This window comes from Filicampus tigris, chromosome 5 (genome assembly GCF_054856515.1).
Source record: "Filicampus tigris isolate MCC_2025a chromosome 5, RoL_Ftig_1.0, whole genome shotgun sequence".
In the NCBI taxonomy this organism is placed as follows: domain Eukaryota; kingdom Metazoa; phylum Chordata; class Actinopteri; order Syngnathiformes; family Syngnathidae; genus Filicampus; species Filicampus tigris.
The window spans coordinates 5,507,860-5,530,834 of NC_141221.1; the positions used below are offsets into that span (position 1 = coordinate 5,507,860).

Here is a 22,975-nt window from a genome sequence, read left to right on the forward strand (position 1 = left end):
ACACAGCGCCCCAGTTAGTATTTTTTTTTTTTTTTTGCCCTACTTCCATCATTTTAGTACGTTTAAGAGCGGCCTCTCATAATGTGTATTCAGAGGAGCGTTCTAGGACAGCACCGGCAATTTTAATAACGTTTGTGTACATTCACCTCTCGTTTCAAGGCACACAGGGAACATCTTTTTATAGTGAGGCATCACCGTTTCAGAATTTGCAATTAATAATGTATAATAGAATGCAGCGCTCACCTAGGATGCACTGCATTATGACACTCACCTGTGTCATAATAACACCCTTGACCTTTCCAAGTCAAATCAACTTTTCCAATTGGAAATGCCATGACTCTGTTCCAGCACCCCAAACAACACTTACACATTTTTGTGTTTGTTAATAAGAAAACTGGCACTCAACAATATTGTACAGTATAGAAACATCACCTAATTACCGAATTAAATTGAATTTAGAGAATTAAACCATTTTTGCATGTTTTAAGACATTTTTAATTGCTCCTTCTGGTATGCATTGGCCAACAGGAGACAATATAGTACAATAGTATATAAAATACACTTTTGATGAAACACACTTTTTGATGACTGTCGCAACTAAGCTACCATAATATTATGTGAGTTACCGTAATGTAATGTGAGTATATGTTCTGTTTGTGTCGTCGCACTGTTTGCGGTCAAATATCAGTTGTTTGCCGTTGATTTTAAATGAATTTATTATAGCCGTTAGCTGGAAGAAAAGAAGGTCGAACGGTCATCTGGGAGTTTGAGTTCTCTGTGTGTCGCACAGAAGCGATGTTCTCCAGCAGCAGACAATTGAAAAGAGCCAACCAAAGATGTCGCTCCAGGGAGACGAATTTGCGTGGGGTTTTGGCTCGAATGGGTCACCACCTTTTGTTATTTAACTTAGCCTGAAACGCAGTGCTAGGGAAAAAGTGTTTTCCTTTTTTGCTTCATACATGAACAAAATGTATACAGTATATATATATATATAAAAAAAAAAAAACAGTACACTGTACACCCAAGTTTAATAAACTTCTCAACAGGAATTCAAGCTACAAATCCACTTTAAAAATTGGCAACGTGGCTAACAAGGCATCCGAGCTTGATTTAACTCATTCACTGAGCAAAGACATATTTGTTTTTTCACAGTGCATCCATTCAATCCCAGGAACTTATTTATATTCTTTGTCACATTTTTTTCAAATGTTAGGGTAAAAAAGGGTCTGAAAATGTCTGGCAGTGAATGAGCTAATTAGGGTGCATGCATGCATCTCACTTTAGAAGCGGTGTTATGCCACTGAACCTATTGTAATTCAAAGTCTGTGGAATGTTAAACTGTGCCTTGTATTATCAAAATGTTTTAAACTAAGATTTTTGTTGAATTTATACGACACAATACTGACCATGTTTTTTTTTTTTTAATCCTCCACACAAGTAAAACTATTAAAAGACTAAACTAATACTAAATAAAAACTAAACCAGTTTTTGAAAAACACTAATAAAAACTAACAAAGCCGTCCAGAAAACTAATTAAAATGAACTAAATTTAAATAAAACATAACTCCAAAACGAAATAAAAAGTAACGGGGTATAATTAAAATTCCAAAACTATAATAACCCCGGTGTTAACATAATGACTTTCATAATACAGTGTTTAATAGTTTCTTTTAATACTCAATTTATCATTGTCTTTGTTTTATGTTTAGTTTTACAGTAAACTTGATCTGGGCGTTTCAATAAATAGCTTGAAACAAGCACACTCGTCGGCCTCCCTTTTGAAGACACGCGACCTCTTGTCCAGTGACAGCTGGGATAGGCTCCAGCACGCCCATGGACCTCGCGAGGATAAGCAGTTCGGAGAATGGATGGATGTTTTCCATCTGCAAAACTGCACACTCGGGGAGGGCAGAGTAGACATTATCTGCTTCTTATCTGCACTCACTTTCTTAGGACACATGGTTAGGGGGGGAAAAAAAAGCTCATTTGTAAGTCAAACCTTTGCTTGCAACACAAAGCAAAACAATGTACATGAGTGACGGCTCGTAACTGAAAAAAATCAAGGTATGACTGTATTATAATTTAGATGATAATGTACCATGCAGAGGTGTACAGCATTCCCATATGAAAAATATGAGGCAAAGGACAGAAAGTGTTTTGCACTCTAGCCACACGACACATCGACTACTTTTAAACAAACAATGCAGCTTCGATTTGGGCTAGTGGACACTAGGGGATGAGCCGATTAACTGACCAGCTGACGAGTCGACTTTACTACTTCGGATCAATGTTTTGGGCTTGAAGTCGACAAATCGCTAGTCACATATTTTGGACTCTTGTCTTCCAATCAGGCAATTTACAGAGTTCTTGTGACTTCTGCTGCCATGTCCGGACCGTTTTGCACTATGGAGGAGCAAAATCGGACGCATCTCCGTCACTTTTTATTCTTTTTCCGTTTTGTTCTTTTACTATCCAGAATTTGCGCCTTGACCTTAAAACCAAAGTACGCACCAAATGGCCCTAATCACAACACAATACAGATAATATATTATTATATATAATCATATATTTTCTTTTATATTTTTATCACGGGACAGTACGGGACCCGAATGATTAGTACATCTGCGTCACAGTTCTGAGGTTCGGTGTTCAAATCTCGGTTCTGACCTTCCTGTGTAGCGTTGTCCGGGCACTCTCGCTTCCTCCCACGTTGCATAACATTCATGTTCGCTTCATTGAAAAATTTTTCATAATTGCCAATGTTAGTGTGAAAGTTTATTTGTCTGTATGGGCTCCGCACCACCAGACCAGTGTGTACCCTTCCTCTCGCCCAAGGTTAGTTGGGACAGACGACAAGCGCAATATAGAACATTTACAGATTTAAAGTCCAGCCACATATTGTAACGATGACTGTGAGACAAGATTATCATCTTTTTTAGTTTTTAGTTTTTTTCCCCTATTTTTTTTACATGCATGATATGAGCTGCTGGGGTGGAATGAAAAGCCATAATAATAAAATGTGAAAAACCCTTTTGCATCTCAATTATTCATTACAACAACTTCTTCAATTTTAGACTTGAAAGATGAAGACTGGAGAGTGAGTCACCCTGAGAGATATATTTTTTTTAATAGAAAGTACAAACACAATTCAGTATGCAGTATTCAGTCTGCATTATTAGACATATCTTCAGTCTGTGATAAAAATTGAACTCCCAGTTTTTGGCATTGTGTACCTTCATTTGAAGTGGTCAGCTATAATCCAGAGTCAAACACCTCAGGAGTGATACAATTGTATGAGCAAAATACGTCTTCAAATCATTTGAACCATCATTATGTGTGACCTCATGTAACACGTCCGCTCAGAGAGCATCTGAAAAAAACAAACTCCACAAGCCCACGGGCTGAGCGAATGTCACGTGATCAAATCCAGAAAACAGGTGAGATGTGTTGTTAGCAAGCTGAGGCACTGTGACATCAATTTCATTCGCCAGTAGGTGTCAGTACAGGGCAAAATGGCGCCCCCAGTTTGGGATAAAAACGTTTTTTCTCCCCCCATTCCCCCGCTGAATTCATATTCCACAATTGCAGTATTAATCGGAATACCATGCTTAGACTAGCGGGCGCACATAGAACTTATTAGAAAAAAAAAAAAGATTTAACTTCCGCTTGAAGTCCATATTAGATTGTAGCAGGTCATCAGCCCCAAAAGGCGGGTAAATTACTTGAAGAGGATTAAGTTGTAATATATTCATCTATAAAGTTTCAAGAAATAGGTAAGTAGCTTAACATATCAAAGGAAACATTTGTCGAATACATTAATGGAATGATTTCTAACTGCCAGCGTCTACCTCCAAAAGAATGTGAACAAATGGAATCATTTCTGCTAACCTGGGGAATGTAATTCATCTCCACGGCCTCTTCAGCAGGCTGCTGATTGCGAGCATGGAGTGCCTTCAACCGCGGCACAAAATCACATTAAGTGGCTGCACTCGGTTGATTCTGATCAGATTTCTTCCACCCTCAGCCCCCGGCTGAGGCCGTTCCAATCACATTATTTTAAGAATATATTCCACTTTTACCATTCAATGGAGCACTGAAAAAGTGTCCTGAATACCACCTGACGGGTGACTTAAAAAGCATGTTGATGGTTCTATGTACAAACTGTGTTTACTGTTCATGGTATGCAGCTTCATTAGGATATCAATCTGTTTTTAAGCAACAGCACTTGGGATCTCGAAAAGGTTGCTGAAGGCTTTCCCATTGGCAAAAGCTCACTATATTTTTAAGACGTGTTCATCCAAGTGAAATATTTTCGTGGGCATGACTCCCAAATATTGAATCTAAGAACATGAAATTTGGTAGGCGAAAGTCTTAAAAAAAAAATACAAGCACCCTTTTGGGCTTGTTCACTCCAAGCATGCTCGCACTCTGGACCGTTCCGAAACTGAGAGCGTAGTTGGAATGTGGTGTTTGGTTATTCAGAGCACCGCACTCTGGGAGTGCCAGAGCCACTCTGACTGGGGAGACAGAGCGGCAGAACTTCAGGCAGCAAGGCGGCGGTTAAGAAATTCCAAGTAAGGCAGCACGCTTTGCTCTCGTGACACTGGCCCTCTTAGGCTATGTCCAGATTTATAGGCAGCGTCCTTCAAAGGCTGATTTCGAAGGCCACATGACATAACTTCCGGCGCACCTCGACTACACGCCGGTGTCCAAATTCACACAGCATAGGAATTTCAGCCTTCGTTTCCATGGAGATACTTCCTGAGGGAAAGCTGCTTAGGAGCACACTTTCACAGCCTAACGTTGCTCTGCCATTCTTCTATGCCACTTTACGCGACACTTCTTCTACAATTCAACGCTTCGTTTATTCCACCAGCCAAGCACATTGCCGCCATCTTGCGTGCAGTTTATTCCACCAGCCAAGCACATTGCCGCCATCTTGCGTGCAGAAGACAGTCAACTGAGAGTCACTTGGCATGTCCAAATTTGCCACAGTTTATGCGGTCCATACAGCCTATATGAGGATCCTTCCAAGGACCCAACCTGTCCTTTGGAGGATGCAGCGTATGAATTTGGACACGGATTTAGAGTAGAGCGCAGGTGTCAAACTCCGGTCCTGGAGGGCCGCTTTCTTGCATGTTTTCCATTTCTCCCTGCTGCAACACACCTGATTCAAATGATGAGCTCATCAGCAAGGTCTTAAGGATCAGATGAGTTTGACACGTCACACAACTAATAATTAATTGCTCCACAAAATCAAAGCCGGACCAAACGTCTTGGTTCATGGTTAATTTAGTGGCAAAGAAAACATGCATCTCCAAATTGTCTGGGAACAAAATGGTTGTGTGGATGGGGAAAAAAACAACAACCCGTTTCATGCTCTTTGAGGCTGATTAGAGGAGGCACTGTTGAAGTTATACCCTTGACTTTCCTGGCTGTCCGTTCAGATAGATGACTCCCCAAGGTTCCCTTAGAAAACATCATGGTCAGCCTCGGGCCCGCTTCGTCTTCTCCCGCCCTCCATCCATCCTTTATCTCATCTTGTCCCCTTTCCCGTGTGTTTTTACTCACATATTCCATTTTTCTCTTTTGATGAAAGTAATGACTACCTAACCACCTGTCTACTTTTCTCAAACTTGTTTTTTGAACTTTTTTCCCCCCCCACCCCTTTTATCCCTTACATTGTCGTGATCTCAACCAGCGTTGTATTTTTAGAAGCCGGGCCTGTGAATCTTTGAATGATTTAGGGCTCGCTTAGCTGTCCTTATCATCTTAAACCTTCCAATAAGCCAGCGTGTTGCCTAAGATCCTTTGACCAAATTTAAATATACAATGGAGTTCTGAATAGGTAATTATATATATATATATATATTTTTTTTTTTTCAAACTAATTAATTAATTATATAATAATTTCCATTGAATGAGCTCAGAAAGGCTGAAAGCTTTCAATTACAAAAATAGCTTCTTTAAACATGACTAACTGAGTAAACAAGTTTTGCCCTGAGTTAAGGGATCGTGGCCGTGGAAAATAAACAAGCAGTTGTCTGCTCCAGATGGCTATAAATACACCCCCCAAAAAATGTTTGCTTCAAATTACATCAGCACAGTTGATTCCCGTTATGTCCACTTATGGTTTGAGTTAGTCGTTTTACAGTATGTGTTGTTGTGTACAGTATTTATGTAACGTTTGGACTGTCAGCTGTAATTTTTTCCCCCCATCTTTATTCTCAGTGTCTTGAACAAAGATGCATTTTTTTTTTCTTACCTAATGAAATCCTACCTAAGAATCAACTGTTTGAGAATCTTTGGAGCTCTGTGTTGAAAATGTTAACTTTTCGCATTTTATTAAAATGCAAACGAGTGTCTACTAGCTTGTCCCCTTGTAGACGAATCCTACACCAAGTCGAATTCTTAAAAGGACCAAAATGTTCAGCTTCATGAGACTGATGCCTGCAGTGTTCAGCATTAGAAAGTAATGTGCAACAAACACGGTGTCTTGTTTCTTGTGTTCAGGACTGGAGCAGAGAGGAGGCGTTGCTGCAGCAACTGAAGGAGAAAGACGAGCTGATTCTCCGGCTGCAGAGTGAACTGGTATGAATATGTGCACACACCACCGATGTGACCATTATGAATTTGTAATCTTTAATTGAGATGGAACACTTTTCCCTCACTTTTGATTTAGATTATTATGGGGGAGACCGCTGTCAAGCAAATAGGTCCAAATGACCAAACGGCTTCATAATGTATGACGGACTTTAGTTTTATACTTGTCAAATAGCGTCCATCTTTCTAATGGACACCATCCCCAATTAATTTCTGGATGCGTCATTTGCATTTGACAAATAAATACATCCCTCAAATAGATGCCTCCTTTTTCCACTCAGGAGCAAAAAAAATGCATGTATTAAGTATAATTAACTGAAATGTGGCAGGTCCATGTATGTCCATTTAGTGGACACATCTGACAACACAAGTCACCAAACACTCCAGAGACCCAAATATTTGTGTGCAAGTAATTCAATAAAGTATCTTGCATTATATATACACTTTAAAAAGTTAATTGCTGAGCCCATCTGAACGCTGTAGCTAAACTAAAACAGCAGCATATAAGCAATCTGTCAGAGGAATTAAAGCATGATGGTTCACTGTGCAGTATTAAAGATGCTCTAATATAGGGCTGGACCATTATGGAAAAAAAATAATCAAAATTATTTTTACTGAGATTGAAAACATAATTTGGAAATCAATTAATAATTGATTGCAAAAACTTAGTATTTATTCAACTACTAAAACTTAACTCCTACAACCTATCATCAAAGCCTCATGCCCATTCATGCCTGCACGTTGAACATTTTATTCTTGAACACTCTATTCTTCTTGTCAAGTCCAAAATGCCCTTGTCAATATCATGTGAAATTCAATCCTCTTTCATATGTATTCTTCATTTTCATTCTAAAGTGTTACCCTTATCTCTTAATCATAATTATTTTTATCTCGTTATTTTCACAAGTCTTGGGACTTAGTGGGCTAACCCGGGACCTCGGGATTGTATTTCGTGCCATGTCATGTGGAAATGTATGTTGCTACGACAAAAAAATAGTCCGTGGATCTTTGCATCCTTGAGTTTGAGGGAAGAAACATTTTTGGGACCCTTGAAAAATGAATTTTGAATATGGCTTGTGATGAAAATGAGAATATAAATTAATAAGAAGGTAAAATAAGAATATACTCAAATAATAGCAATTAAAAAGAAAAAAATATATAAAAACAAATGGTAAACAAATCTGTTCCTGCGCGGGTGTGGTGGTGTGCATTGATTGAATACACAAGAAGAGAACAAAAACGTGGCAATTGGACTAATATAACTCCTTTTTCACAGATTAGGATTTGTTTGAATAGTGTTATCTTACCTGTGAGTAAGTGTTTCCACGGCGTATTAGCATGAATATTCGTTATTTGAAGGAATATCACTCCTGAAGATGATCTTAATTTCCCGTTGGCATTTTAATGGGATATAACATTGAATTTAACATTAGCGGCTAGCGATGTTTGAAAAACAAAGCCTGTTTTTTGTATTTAAATACGCTATATGTGTAATTCTTATTGCTGTGTGTTTGGTTACAGTAAACTCCAACTGGGGTGTCATTAAACAGCTTAAAGGACGCTTAACAGCAGAATCACATCCGCTACATGCTTGCTACTCAAGCAACACGGTGCATTCGGGGTACTTTCTCAACAGTGGGAACTTGAATACGCAACGCGCCGTTCTGCACAGTAATCCTTTTTATTTGATTACATATAACATTACAAGAAGTCTTCAATGACAATTGGCATTCCAGTAGACTCCCATGCGGTCACGCTACATTATATGTTATGTTATGTTTATGCTCTGGGGGGAGCCACGTGCCTGCTTAGTTTTTTGCCGTTTTGCTTCATTTCTACTTAATAGCGCATAATTCAAGCAAATAGAGACCTCCCCCCTTCTGCAGTTAATTAAATACAATTTGATGTGTGGCTTCAGCTATTAAATATGTCCATGGATGAACAGCATCAGACATTGAAACATTTAAAATATGCTCTTATAAATCTACCATGGACACACTTTCTTCGACTTTTGAACTAAATTATTAATGCAACGAGAATGTTTTGACTCTATTTTAATGCGTTTGAATCAAACATTAATTTTCTTTGAAGCATGGACCTTTTTTTTTAAAGCCCCTTTTAAAACTAAAATATGTCAAAGTTGTATTTTCTGTTAATGATTAAAAATGTTTTTTACTAAAGACCACTAAAAGTAGCCGGTGCAGTGATTCAAAAGCCAGAAAAATAAAGGTGAAATAATTGATGAACAAAGTAATGGTTTAAAGGCTTGCCACCTATTATGCATAGCGCGTTATCAATAAGCCAGTCTATACTATTACAACCTTGATAGCATTCATGTAGAATTGATGGTGAGTATGTAGCAATTTTCGATTCATTTACTCAATTATTAAATTCAATTACTTAGAAGCATGGCATTTTCCTGAATGTCATTAGAGATTCAGGTGTTCTAAGGGAGGGGTGCATATCAAACATTCCAGTAGATGTAACTGGAAATGAAAACGAGTTATTTTAACCCATTAAGGATGGGAGCGCATAACCGCATTTCTACCACTAGAGCCAGGAGCGCTGTTGCGTCATTCTACCTTTAAAGCCGGGAGAGTGGATACTTCGTGTCTTTTTTTAAATCCAATTCTCCGTCTCTTAGCCAATTCAATGCATCAGAAAATACACGTGATGGTGGCGCGAGATCACGGAGGATGTCGTGGAATTTTTTCGAGCCGTAGGTAGGCTGATGGCGGACGCTGTCAATCGCCCGGAGCTCTGATAAGTAATGGCAGTGATAGACGACGCGCACGACCAGTGGAACCAGTCAAATGTGATATGATATGGTTTGTATACAATGACGATATAGACGTCTTTGTAACAGAATAGAGAATGGTAATTACCACTCGATTTTTTTTAAATTAAAATAGTGCTTCTCTTGCACTGACACTTTATTTTTACATGTTCGATTGAAACAGTAAATAATAATAAATTCTGCCTGTGTGAAAGCCACGTCTAAGCTCTTTAATTCTTTTGGTATTATGTTTCTGTCTGCTACAGGGGCTGAAATTTTGTAAGTGTTGAATTTCTGGGAGAAATTCAGGTTTTCAAGTGTAATTCCAAAGGCGACCTTAGGTTTTGGGGAGCTGTTGAGACAGGCGCTTTAGTCCTTATTGGGTTAAACTGCAAAGGAAAACCTTTCCGTGGGTTGATATGCTGCATCAAGCACTAGTGTAGACTACCCTCCGATACATTTGAATGAGATAAGTGAATATGGCTCTGCAAACGTATGATAAAGCGCAATTTAAGTGCACTCCATTTACCATTTAACATTTTGATAAAACTGGGTAGCTGCATGACTCAGTGAGTTTCTGTTGATGAAAGACAAACCCACAGTGGTTACGGAAAATAACTTCCAAATCAAGAAAGAGTAATAATAAAAATGTAATTAAAATTAGCCAGTGAAAATCAGACATTGTTTTGAATTGTGGTTCAACAGAAATATTAAAAAAAAAAAAAAAGAAAAAAAAAAAAGACTGCATTGTAGTGCTTGAAAATGGCTCTCAATCTTCAACCAGCCTAGCTGATCTTGTCAAGGGCAGGAGAAACTCAGTTGCATGGGTAGTTATGTAAATTAGTACCCATGTTACGTAACACTGGGACAGAAGTGCAGGCTTGCTCACATACAGATTTTCAGAAACAGGCACATAAAAGGTTTAGTTGGTTGTTTAATTTCACAGTTGATGGGTGGACAGGCACTCCAGAGACCATACTCTTTATGGTTTATGCAAGCAATTAAAAAGTCAATTTTCCACAATATGTCCCCTTTAAGTGTTGTTTGCCACAATATTGTTATCATTATTTGCCCGTCATTTGTCACCTGCTCTAGTGAAGCGGCACAATGCGGACATGATGCCAGGCCTCAGCAGGATAATGTGTCGGCGTCCTACGTCGGAGCATAATGAGAGATGCCTGCCACCATCCACTGACTTGAGTCTCATTTGGCTTCTGTCTCTGATTTGCTGTCTCGCACTCACATCTCAATCTTGTCAGCCTTTCAGTCTTTTGAATTCAACACCTTCTCAACTCCTCGCTCTCATCAAGCTGTACTCGACACTTAAATGCATCAATTACCTGTTCTGACAAGGAGCTTTTTCTTTGGTTACAAAGTGTAAGGTGAGCATGTTAATACTTTAATGACTAATCAACAGAGCTGGGCAGTCCGTCCCTGGGCCGGACCGGTCGGACCCTCCGGCTCGGCCGGATGCCCATTTTTGGGGCGGGGGGTGGGGGCTGACAAATTTTAAAAAATGGCTGGACTAAGCATGGCCGGAAGTGGATTTTAGTCTGGCCCACTAATCGGCCTTCATGCGTTTGACGTGGTCGCGAGGCGGCCAAATTTCATTTCAGCCTACTCAGTGAAAGGCTTCTTTTTAGGTTTCTTTCTACTCCCGCGCCGGCGCGAGCGACAACTGCCGCATTGATTCACGTGACCGCCGCATTGTGCTTTTGGCGACAGGTCTGCAACACATGCCACGCACCCATCAGGAATTGTTGCTGCTCTGATCGGTCCATTGGCTTACATTTTATAGTCCATGTAAAACACCGGTACCTTTTTTAAAACAAAAAACTCAAGGAAGAGCCAAGGTTTATATTTCACACTTTGACTTTGCTCCGCTCGTATGAGGTTTTGCTTGTTCCGCCAACTTGTCACGTATTAGCTTAGCCTAGCACAGACGTCTGACGTACAAATGCACGTAATCACTTGTGCATGCTTTAAGTTTTTTTAGTTAAACTTTAAACATCGATTATTAATACCGATGAATCGATTCTGAATCTTTTTGATACGCCGAATGATGCATCGAAAATGTGATTATCGTTCCCACCCCTAATACATACATGCATGCATACATACATACAGCAGAGGGCGTGACCCACCTGTCAATTTTGAATTTCATCTTCATTGAACATAAGATGATAAAAGATGAGTCACACACTATCATGTCACGTAAATGATAATCTAATATCCTGTTTGAGATAAAAGTATCAATGGTTTCAGTTACAAATTTGAGACAGAATCAACTTTGTTCAAATAAAGTGTGTATAGACCTGGTCAAGAACTCCAGGATTCGTTTGACCTTTGTCATTGTCAACCAAGGCTACATTTAACTTTTACCTGCTGCCCAATGCTTATTCGCCATCCATTTTCGCAAACAAATTGTTTAAAAATCATACAATGTGATTTCCTCTTTTTTTATTATTAATTTTTGTTTTTGTTTTTTACTTTCTGTCTCTCACGCTTGATGTGTACATATGTACATAAAGTACTGTATACTGGCGTCCGTCAAATCCCATATCAGCGCTGCATTTTATTTTGTTAAATTGAAAGAGATGAGCATTTCAAGCAGGCTGGTATGTATCTTACAAGTTGGGGTTGGAAGAGAGAGAGAGGGGAAACCTTGCCTGCTGCTGCCAAGTTTAAGTGCGGCACTTTGAAGGAAAGGGCAATTCGTAGCCAAAGCTCCACCCGCCCGCGTCTGTAAATCTGCCAGTGGAAACCTATTAATTATCTCCTACAAGGACCTGCTCACAGGCTGGCCATCACTGGCTGTCACTTTTAACAGCTTTTCCGCTCTTCCCCGCTGATGCATTTTGCTGAAAGGACTTTGCTTCAGCCCACGACGTAGCGCTGTAAAAATACAGGCTTGCTTTTCATATGGCTAGTGAGACATTTTTCATACTCCTGAACTCATGTGCGCAAATTTGCAGAGCTGGGCGTTCCGTCTATCTGACGGACCGGTCACTGATGGACGCCCATTTTGCTGACGGTTGACGAACAAGGGAAAAAAAATTAAAATAGACGGATTAAGCAAAGACGGAAACCCTCTTTATTTAGTCCGCCATCCGTCTGCAGTCCGTCATTAGTCTATTTTGAGCACGGGGAGGAAAAATAGTGAGAGAGTTGTTGCTTGGGGGATAGATTTGAGTGAGAAACCAGGCTGTGAATAGGCTTCCAAAGCGCAGTGAGTCACTATTTCTGATCTAATTTCATCCAGCGTGGGGGAGGTGGAGGTTGGGGGCAGGGGGGAGGGGGATGTGGGATAGGCAGTTGCTAGTGGAAGTTAAATTCATATATATATATATATATATATATATATATATATATATATATATATATATATATATATATATATATATATATATATATATATACACAAGTGAATTAATCTGTGGGATTGTTCCTGAGCCTTGGTGTAGGTACTGCAGTTTAGCAACCACGTTCAAATTGCCTCAGCAATAGGACTGTCACTTTAGAATGTTTTTAGAATCATATTTATTGCCTTTTATGGTGCTGCTGTTTTGGTTAGCAACATGGTTCAAACGGCCTTAGCAGTTCTTGTTTCAGATAAGTCTTTCCAAGCAGTTTTTCCCCAATGGGGGAAAAAAAGAGGCGGCATTGCCTTTCAGGAAAACCCAGCAACGTGTGATGTAGAAATCTTAACACATTCCAGTATTACTAATTCGCTTGAGTGTTCCAATTAAGGTCAATAAATTCCCCTCCGACCCCTAGTCATATCCTCCATGAAGCCCATTCTATTCTCTAAAAGCCTTGACGAGTGCTCTGTCGGGCACGTCACAATGATTTGCTACCATATTTGAAAAAGAAAAAACAGGTGGGCAAATAGTGCAGAATTCCAAGGAACCATCGAAAAACATTTCCAAGCACATAAAATGGCTGTCTGCTAGTTGGTGTGGTCAGGGCAAAAGCGGAAATGGTAAACAATCTCAAAATCCTTATCCCCAAGAAGGGCACTCAAATGAACTTTTTTTAATGAATTATTTCTCTATTTGATGTCCATATTTTTGGGGGACATGGCTGATTATGTATGTATGATTGTTGTTCATACAGGAGAGTGCCAAAGCTGCCCTGAAGATGAAAGATGGCCACTCAAGCGACCGCGCCACACAGACAGAGCACATAGGGCCAGAGGTAAGCAAGCACTCCAGGAAAAACCTCCCCCAGAACCTATTTTAGCCTTTGTCTCTTCCTTTGCTTCCCATCTCCTTAAGAGCATCTTTTTAAGATCTAATCCTTCATATAGTCAGTCCTGAAAAGGCTGTGACATTCAAAGGATTGCCCGCTACCTCCCTCCCTCTCTTCAATTTCCACAATGCTCAGCAGGGAGGCTACTGTGCAATGCATTTTACCTGCCTTTAACGTGGCCTCCTTGGCTTCGCCACCATCTGACATTATGGGAGCGCCGTCGATGTAATGAATGTCCTCCTGTGCTGGAAACAGGGACGATGTGTGAGGGTCACTTTCCCTTTCTGATACGGTTACACCGCCAACAGATGCGGGAACTACGTAACGAGCGGTCTCTTTGAAAGTAGGACATGTCGCTTAAGCTTTTATGCACCAAAGTTTCCCATATCTCGCCCAACCTATATGTATGTACCTGTACCGCATGTATGCGAGCATTTGTTTTGCAGCGCAAACTTTCGCCCGAATAAGACCCCTATGACCATGAACTGCTCTGTTCTAAGTGACGATTGCCCATTTTTAGTATTTTGGAACTCATGAGAAAACCCCGAAGCTGTCTGGTAGGCTACGTCAGCCGCGTTAGCACATTTGACTTTTTTTTTTTTTTCCCTCTCCATGTTTACATGCTGCCAAGTGCGACATGAGGTTTCATAATCAAACGACCTGTGTCGACTCTGCTCTACCAGTTAATGTTGTCCATTGCGAGCACAGCGCCACAGTGTTGAGCTTCAGGTGCTACAGATGGAAATGACAGATGGCCCCGTGTGTGTTTTCTGACTTTCAGAATTTAGAATAGGCTGACATTGTCTTCATGTTCCTTACTCAGAACTATAAAAAGAGCACTTCTTAACTGTCACATATAGACTGTGCCATGTTGAATGGGGAATCTGATAATTGATTTGCAATTATGCATGCTCATGAAAGCTTCTGGTTTAAAGGGAAAGTTAAAGTGCATGCAGTTTCCCTTGAACAACATATACTTCTCAATGTAGACACTACAGATGGTTCACAAACCTGCAGCCAAGTTAGCCTGTAGCTCATTGGCCGATGTCTTTGTAACTATGCTCTCAACTCGCTCACTGTCAGCCATGTTCAAAACAGAGATTTCCCTCATATTGCCAGACATTTGTTACATTTCAACTGACCTTTCAAGACCCACAAAATATTTTGTTCTATGAGACTGTTAGCACCAACCTACGAAAAAAGACTTGCTTCTGTTCTTTCACCGTTTTTTTTTTTAGCTTTTCCCATTCCTTCCTAATCAGCAGTAGGAAAATGGGTTAATTTGAGCAAAATGACGATTTTAGAGCAAAAAGAAAAAAGAAGCTTTTTGTGAGAAGAAACATGTCACCCAAAACAGTTTCTTAGACACTCATAACTTTTTGCTTTTGTGACATCTTAAACTATAAAACAACAACAAGAAGTAAGGGCTTTTGATGGCAAAATAATAATTTATTTACATATATGCAACGAAGAAACCTGCCATGAGCGATGCTGACTCACCGCGTGCCTTTGAGTTGAACGTCAGTGGCTTTTTTTCTGCGGCATCTTTTCTTACGATGAGGATACACACTCTCTCTCTACTACCTACCGCAACAATACATGTAAAATACGCTGTTTGAGTGTAAGGTGCCAAACTTGTCCGACTTCCAACGTTTTTACATTTCTCTACCTCGTCATTGAAATGACAAACTCAGATTAGCAGTGTGACAAGAGTCTGTTAAAACACGCAGTGTTGTCGGAACGGCCAGGTCAACCTGAGGAAAATGCAGCAATAATTTTTCAAATCAGACGATGGCTTCTGGAGAAATATTTGAGAGGTATTTGTGTTTGAAAAAATGCCATTTCTGGTAGCATTTTTTTGTGTGATATCGCCTATAGAAAATCTGGTCCAAATACACCTTCACATTAGAGTGAACAGTATAACCTGATTGCTTCTCAACAAATATCCGCAACCGTTTTATTTGGTCTGCTACTTGGCAGACTGTGACCGGCAAAGCTTATATATTTTCTGTCACTTCTGATGTTAAGGTTATGGCTTTTATCAACTACAAATGCCTCTTTGCTATGCTGCATACATTTATTCCTTACTATTTTAACAACTTGTTTATTCATTCTCTCCACTTAGTTTATTTTTCCATGCATATTTTGTGTGCGGCATTCAATTATTTAACATTGGAATTCATTCAAAAATGATTGACATCATTATCATATGTTGTCAGAGTTTGTGGAGCACTTGGAAACAGGCCGTATATTTCACCACATTTCACCACACCACTGTTGGTCCAGTAAACATAGCCATGTGCTGTAAAATTTTGGCTGAAAACTAAGAATGCTGGAGATGGTTCATGGTTGGGTCTTCCAACAAAATAGTGTCAAGTCAACAAAGGAGTGGCTCAAGAAGGAGCATAAAAGTCATGGAGTGGCCAAGTCAGTCCCCACATCTCAACCGAATAGAAAAACGCATAGAGGGAGCTGTAGGTTTGGGTTTCCATCCAAGGAATTCAGCAGGGGATCAAATAATTATTTCTTCTGCTGTATAATTTCGATATGTCAGTGTTAGTTGTAGACGGCGCAAAATATGGTTAACACGCACACGCCCACACATACACATGCCACACATACATACACATGGACGCACGCACGCACGCACACACACTCACGCACGCGCAACGTACACGCGCTCACACTCACACGTGTGTTTGTATATATTTCCAGTGCTGAATTTCCATCATTTTCTCCTGATGTCATTTATACATATTAATCTGTTATTTTCTTTCCGTACATTCCGGGCTTTTATTACATCCGTCTGGAACCGCACACCCACTCCTACTGATGCGTTTCCAATAATACAGTCAGAGATGGCCTCATCCTATTGAATGCTCGTTGCTTCCGTTGGCTTAAGCAAGCAAAAAAAGTGAGGCTTTGCGTGTGACATGGCGATTACCTTGTGTCTATTTGTCCTCGTCTGCGTGTGTGTGCGTGTGTTTGTGTATGCCCTCTCAGTTGAGTGTGTGTGTGCGTTTTGTGCCGCAGCCATTGGTGGGCGGATGGCCAAGTCAATAATGTATTGAAAAACGTCAAAGTAACTTGAGTGAAATAAGTTGCATTATGCCACAGACAGTAACATTCACTCATTATTGTGTTATGTGTGCTGTCATGCCTCATGGCGGAATTCAATTATAAGCACGGCAATGCCATTAACACAGAATCCATTTAGCTGAGCTACTTGTTTGTTAAGCTCCATTTCTTAATGCTTTGTTCATTTTGTCTTGTGGAGATATTATCGGGGTTTTTTAATTCAGGCCTGTTGTGTAGTACGCGTCCATGTTATAGCATATTTTGATTTAAAACTGACATTATTCCAGAAAACGGATGGATTATTGAATTTTTGTGGCAATTTAAAATAGTTCCCTGGTGCCTTATTAAAAACTCTTAGACATTCTTCATTCAACATATGTAAAGCATCAAGAGCTTAAGATGACTCTATATCCACTTGTAACTAGGGATGTAACGATAACGGCAATATTTAAACAATATTGTCATCATGTTACGACATTCAAAGTAACACATTTCTGTCAAAAAACATACATTTTCATCGCTTCAGCTGACCACAGCTTTGTAAACTAAATAGTAGGGATGGATCGATTATCGGCCGGGCCGATTATCGCGTCCGATATTTATCATTTTGCCGATTACCTGCATCTGCCTTTGATTTTTTATTCATTTTAAGGCCAATGAATTAAAAACTGCTTTATTCGTGCTTGCTGCAGCGTGCTTCTCTCTCTCTGTTTGCTGCACGACTGGCCCTGCCTCCATTGGCAGATTGGATTTTTAGAAAACTATTTATTGTAAGGAGATGTTTGTTTTCATTGAAATATAAGACATGCATCTGAGCCTGGGAGCAAAATCACTAAAGTTGTTTAATAAACATGGGCTTTAGGCATTTAAACAAAGTCAAGTGTTGGAGTTTTTATTTTTCATAAATTTGACACTATTTTACCCCTTTTCTCTACAAATAAATATCGGCTTCAAATATCTGTTATCGGCCTCCTTGACTACTAATAAGGCATCGGCCCTGAAAAAAGCATATCGGTCTATCCCTACTACATAGACAATGATAGTGTGCGCCACTGAGCCAATAGGAACACATGATAATAAAATGGCTAACCGAGCCTATTTCTTTGTCACTGCTGTTATTATGTACAGAAACACAAGCTTGTGCTTGTTTTCATTATGATCTTTTTTTCTTACAGCATTTCAGCTTTTTACAGTACAGCTTTTTACATTGTGACTTTTTTTTTTATATCGCCACCCTCCCCTCAATATTATAATAATTATCGTGAGGCTCATATCTCGATAATTTCATATCGCGATGTTTGGTTATTGTTACATCCCTACTTGTAACACAGTTTATAACCACTAGGTTTTGGAGCGACAGTAGCGCTGATGCAAATGGACCACTGCTCACCATGCCTTCTCCTGTGCCAAAGCAGATTACCTCTTTTGTTATGATGACGACCTGGGGTGGAGGTTGGGCCACTACTTACCTAGAATGTGAAGAAAAACAGTCAGCACTCATATCGGTTCAATTGTATTTTTCCTTGTGCATGCAGCACTTTATTACCAAGCCGCCAAATGGCACCTATCTATTTGTTTTGCTACATGTGGTGCATGAAGCGGACACATGTTCCAAACACAAATAACCCCCCCGCCCGACCCCCACGCCGACCACTTCATCAAAATATTCAGGTATCTGCTGCTTATCAGAAGCTCCCTCTGATAACACTGCTAATGCTAATCTGTCCTAATATACACTCTGATTACCTCTTGGGTTTGACATAATAGTTCTTCCATCTGGTCTGGCCGCCGCTTGGAAAATGGCAGCTATTCATATTCAGCTGTCAAGTCATGGGCGGAGATACGCGGTGTGAGGGCTGTATTATATTAATATATATTATTATATTATTATCTAATTTGTGACAATACGGTGGCTCGCTCACAGACCAACGCATTTGCGGAAATCGGCAGCTAACAAAAGATTTAATGGGTTCTGTAAATTCGCACTTAATGGGTAGGCAGGGTACTCCCAGAGATGTACCTATTTGTATACAAACAAAAATATTAGTATATACTATTATTATTATTATTATTATGTCAATTCCATAATATTTCCCCTGGAACAAATTGGGTCCTCAGTTCACGTGCTAAAAACATTTATGAAACTCTCTCCTTGATCTTAAATTCTTGAGTTCCTTTAGGTTTTGCGACTCCTCTGATCAATTTTTAATTAATTTCATTAATACTCAAATCTTGATTTAATGCACACCATGAGTGCCCTGAGAACGACTTTCCGTCTCGACTAGATTCAATCTGTGAGCATAGAAATTATTTTGATACAAATTTATGAGTGGCAATTTAATATTTTCTGCAGGTATGGAATATCATTAGCACTGTCACAATTTCAGACTAAACACTTATTTGACAGGCCCACTTGGAATTGCTTCATTTCTTTAAAAAAAAAAAAAAAAATGGAGCCCCATTATAATTTACACCTGGTAGGCGTGAATCTCAATAATGTATGCTTTACACCCCAAATGTCTTCTTTTTTTAACTCCCAAAGCCAGTTTCACTTGGAAACATTAAATTTGTTAGATGTGTTTATGAGTAGACCCCCAAAAACGTTTGAAGAACCCATAACTGAAATCTACCATTTTGATTTGAGGGTCATTGTTGTCCATTTCCAAGTGTCCTTCAAAAGTGTACCTGTCCTCAATTTCTGTTGCTCCCAAATTTAAACCACATATAGTTGAAAGATATTGCCGGGAAAATTCATAGTTTTCGTCATTGCGTGGGTCGAGCAAGGCAGCGTGAAAACACAATCCTCTTATAATAACTCAACCACCAACTCACCACTCAACTCCTCACGGTCAGAGCTTGGTGAAACATCTGGCAGAAATGTATAGATGTAACAACAATGACTAATTTCTTTCAACCTCTGTAAACTTGCATTTTGTCGTTTTGTCTGGCGAAACTACCCAAATAACATCGCTAATTAACCGCAGCGGATATTTCATGCATTTATTGACATCTATGTAAACGTACAGGGGTCTTTGGTTTATGGCGATTCTGACATGCAATACGAGGTTTCAAGATTACACATACGTCAACCAGGGTTATAAATAGTTTGGGAATTTTCATTATAATTTGTTTTTAATTTGTTTTGAGATTTGTTTTTTAAATGTATTGTGTGTTCGTTTTGAGAGAGGGTTTGCTAGTATTTATTAGTTTTAGTGTTTTCTAAAATGAAATGCATTGTTTTAGTTCAGTTTTTATTAGTGTCAGTATTAGTTTTTTTTTATTTTGTGTATTTTATTTGTGTTACAAAAAAACCCAAACATAACATAAAAAAAAAAACTCACGATAAGTATTGTGTAATAAAAATTCACCCAAAATGTTTTTAAAACAACCATCTACAAACCAAATACATGACCTTAGTTTCCTTTAACACAGGGTTCACATTGAGGAAGTCTGCCTCGCGCTCAAGCGTACACTACATCTTTTGTGATTTATTCTAAGGCCAGTACCTAGAATGGCTACGGAGGCCTCCATATGCCCAGCCCCTCCCCTCTTGAGTCAATGGGTCTCTTAATTAGAGGAGCAGCTGGCTGCCCGCTAGCAAGGTAGGCTAGTAAGCGCAGGTGACTCTACTCAGCAGTGGCTTGCAGCATGTGTGGCCTGATTTGAGCCTCCCTCCCACCTCAATGCCACCCTCTTCTCCTTCTTGTGACCATGCTCGTGAGAGTGTGTAGGAAGATAATGCAGCTATGTAGGTTAGGTACCCCGGTGCTCTGTTGGCTAGCAACAGCAAGTGTGTCTACAAGTAGGGCAGCTATTTCTACTTCTTTGGCCTCTACTTGCAGAGGTCAACCATCCCACCATGACTTGCTCTATCTATCTATCCACTGGAGCTGGAGTCAATGTCAGCTGACTGGGTGAGAAGTGGGGTACAACCTACTGGTCGCCAGTCAATCGCATGGCCCACATAAACAGTGAACCTAACATGCACGTTTTTGGACGAAGAAAAGCTATGCAGGCATGGAGAGAATAACTCACAAGTGTCTGGCATCTAGCGCAAGAAGCACTCGGTGTTTGCTCCTTCTTGACGACCATGACTGACGGATGGACTCAAACTCACGACACCTTTGTCCACAAAAAGCAATCACTAACGATGGACAGAAGTACTTGACAGGAAAAAATGTTTCACAAATCAAAACGCACACTTAATCGTCTGATGACAATTTAGGTCTAGTAAGAACATTTTAAGGCACATTTCATGAGCATTCAATTTTCTGATGTACCACTACAACAAGGTAATTTTGGGTGTTCATTAATGCGGCAACGATGTTTTAGACCCTGAAATAGCAAGCATATTTATAACATCGAAAATATTTGCACTGCACTGAAAATGTCCATGTAAGCAGGTACTTGTGATAACAAAAGGCCCTTACAGACCAAAATGGCATAACACGGTGCACGTAGTCGCGTTTGCCTGAAATTGCAAGTCCAACGAAAGCGATGCACAAACATACTACTTATTAACATCTTAAATGATTTTTATAATCTGAGAGACCACACAAGACGAAGAAAAAAAAAAGGTTGTGCAGTAGACACGTTTGTGCTCTAACGGTGTGCAGTGTACTGGCGCAAACCATTCACATAATATCTCCACTGACAATCGAGAGTCTCCTCTCCCAAACCAGATGTCTGTCGTAGTACCAAGACTGACATGTGATAGGCAGGGGTGCACAGGGTATCTGGACTCCCAGAAAATACAAAGAAGATGGAAGAATAGCAGTCAAAGAAGAAATAGAAAAATCCAGGTTAACTATTGGCTTATCTGGTGATAGCATAGTGGTTGCAAACTCTTCTACTTCTCATTTTTTTACGGTGATGAATAATGTATGAGACACGTTACACAAGCACTCTACACAAAAAGATGGTCCTGTCTTTGTGTCTGGCAACAAGCTTCTTAATTGGTTATCATTCACGTCACAATGACAGGCATGTTTGACCTTTTTAATTGTTGGCCCCGACAGTCCACTGAGCAGATTGGGCAAGAATAATCACTTTAAAGCAGGAGTCTCAAATTTGCAGCCCAGTGGCCATTTGTGGCCTGCAGTATGATAGTTTGCGGCCCCCTATTTAACATCAAGTTGAATGTTAGTGCGTCACTCACCCTTTTTGTGTCGTTGCCCTGGGTTTTTCTGTTTTGTTTTTGTTTTTTTTTTATCACTTATGGGATACCATAGCTCAGGCCAAGTCAACTTCCAGCAAAACATAATTCTGTAGTGAAACCAGATGGAATGAAAATATATCCTGCCACCCAGTTCCAATCATGTCTTTGTCAAAAACCTGCCGCGAGGAGAGACAGAGGAGAACAGAATATTTCAAGAAAAACAGGAGACAAAATGTGTGTTTTTTTTTTTTTTGTTAAGAGCAGTTTCTGTCTTGTTGAGATGCTCAAGAAGTCTGATGTCATCTAAACATGCTGAGGAATATGCAAAGTACCAGGGATATGAGAGAGGCAACCCGGGTCACCAATCTTGTTCACATTTTGAAGAATGATTCATGTTCTAAACTGTTATTAATAACAATAGAGAAGATTGGACTATTTTTTTTTTTTTTGTATAATTGATGCATCCCAGACACATGCAGACTATATCTCCAGCAGCCCTCACATAATTTGAGTTTTGAGAGCCCTGCTCTAAACCCACCTCACATAGCAGGATAATTGATCAAGACCATGATTTACAGACATCCAATTATCGGCCGAAATAAGGTAAGAGAGGCAAATACAAATTGTAAATTGTGACTGTCCCCTGCCCCTCTTATTTTCCAATTGTGCACTTCTAAAAAGTATAAGATGAAGAGAGAGAGAGAGAGAGAGAGAGAGAGTGTGTTTGTGAGAGGAGAGTGAGAGAGAATGTGTGGCCTGAGAAGAATAATAGTTATTTTACACCCTGCAGAGAATCTTATGAGCTTGGAGGTATGGTAGCTGTTTGAAAGTTTTTAGAGGGGATTGAATAGATTGGAATTGCTTTATTTCAGCAAGCTAATTTCATGGGCATTCCTATCAGGAAGCTTTTATGGGGGGAATCAAAGGCTCTTGATGGTTACTCCTCTCTTGTTGCCTTTCTCATTCGCTTGCGCTATTTTCTCTAAATGGCTGCAGCTCTACTTCTGCTGCCTCTCCTTCTTTCATATCCACCACAACACTCCCTGTCATCATTCAACATGATTATTTACATATTATGCTCAGGACCTGACTTGTCTTGAACTATGTAT

At 39.7% G+C, this 22,975-nt stretch overlaps 1 protein-coding gene across 3 annotated transcripts in view; it reads left to right on the forward strand.

Moving 5' to 3' along the window:
• ccser1 (coiled-coil serine-rich protein 1) overlaps nt 1-22,975 on the forward strand; it is a 121,420-nt gene that overhangs the window by 46,388 nt on the left and 52,057 nt on the right. For all 3 annotated transcript variants that reach the window (XR_015086854.1, XR_015086853.1, XM_086031101.1), the window contains exons 9-10: nt 6,514-6,591; nt 13,496-13,576. Coding sequence is in view for 1 of the 3 variants with exons in the window: in XM_086031101.1 (XP_085887227.1) it covers nt 6,514-6,591; nt 13,496-13,576 (159 nt within the window). In the remaining 2 variants the exon portion in view is untranslated. The remainder of the gene's footprint in view (nt 1-6,513; nt 6,592-13,495; nt 13,577-22,975) is intronic.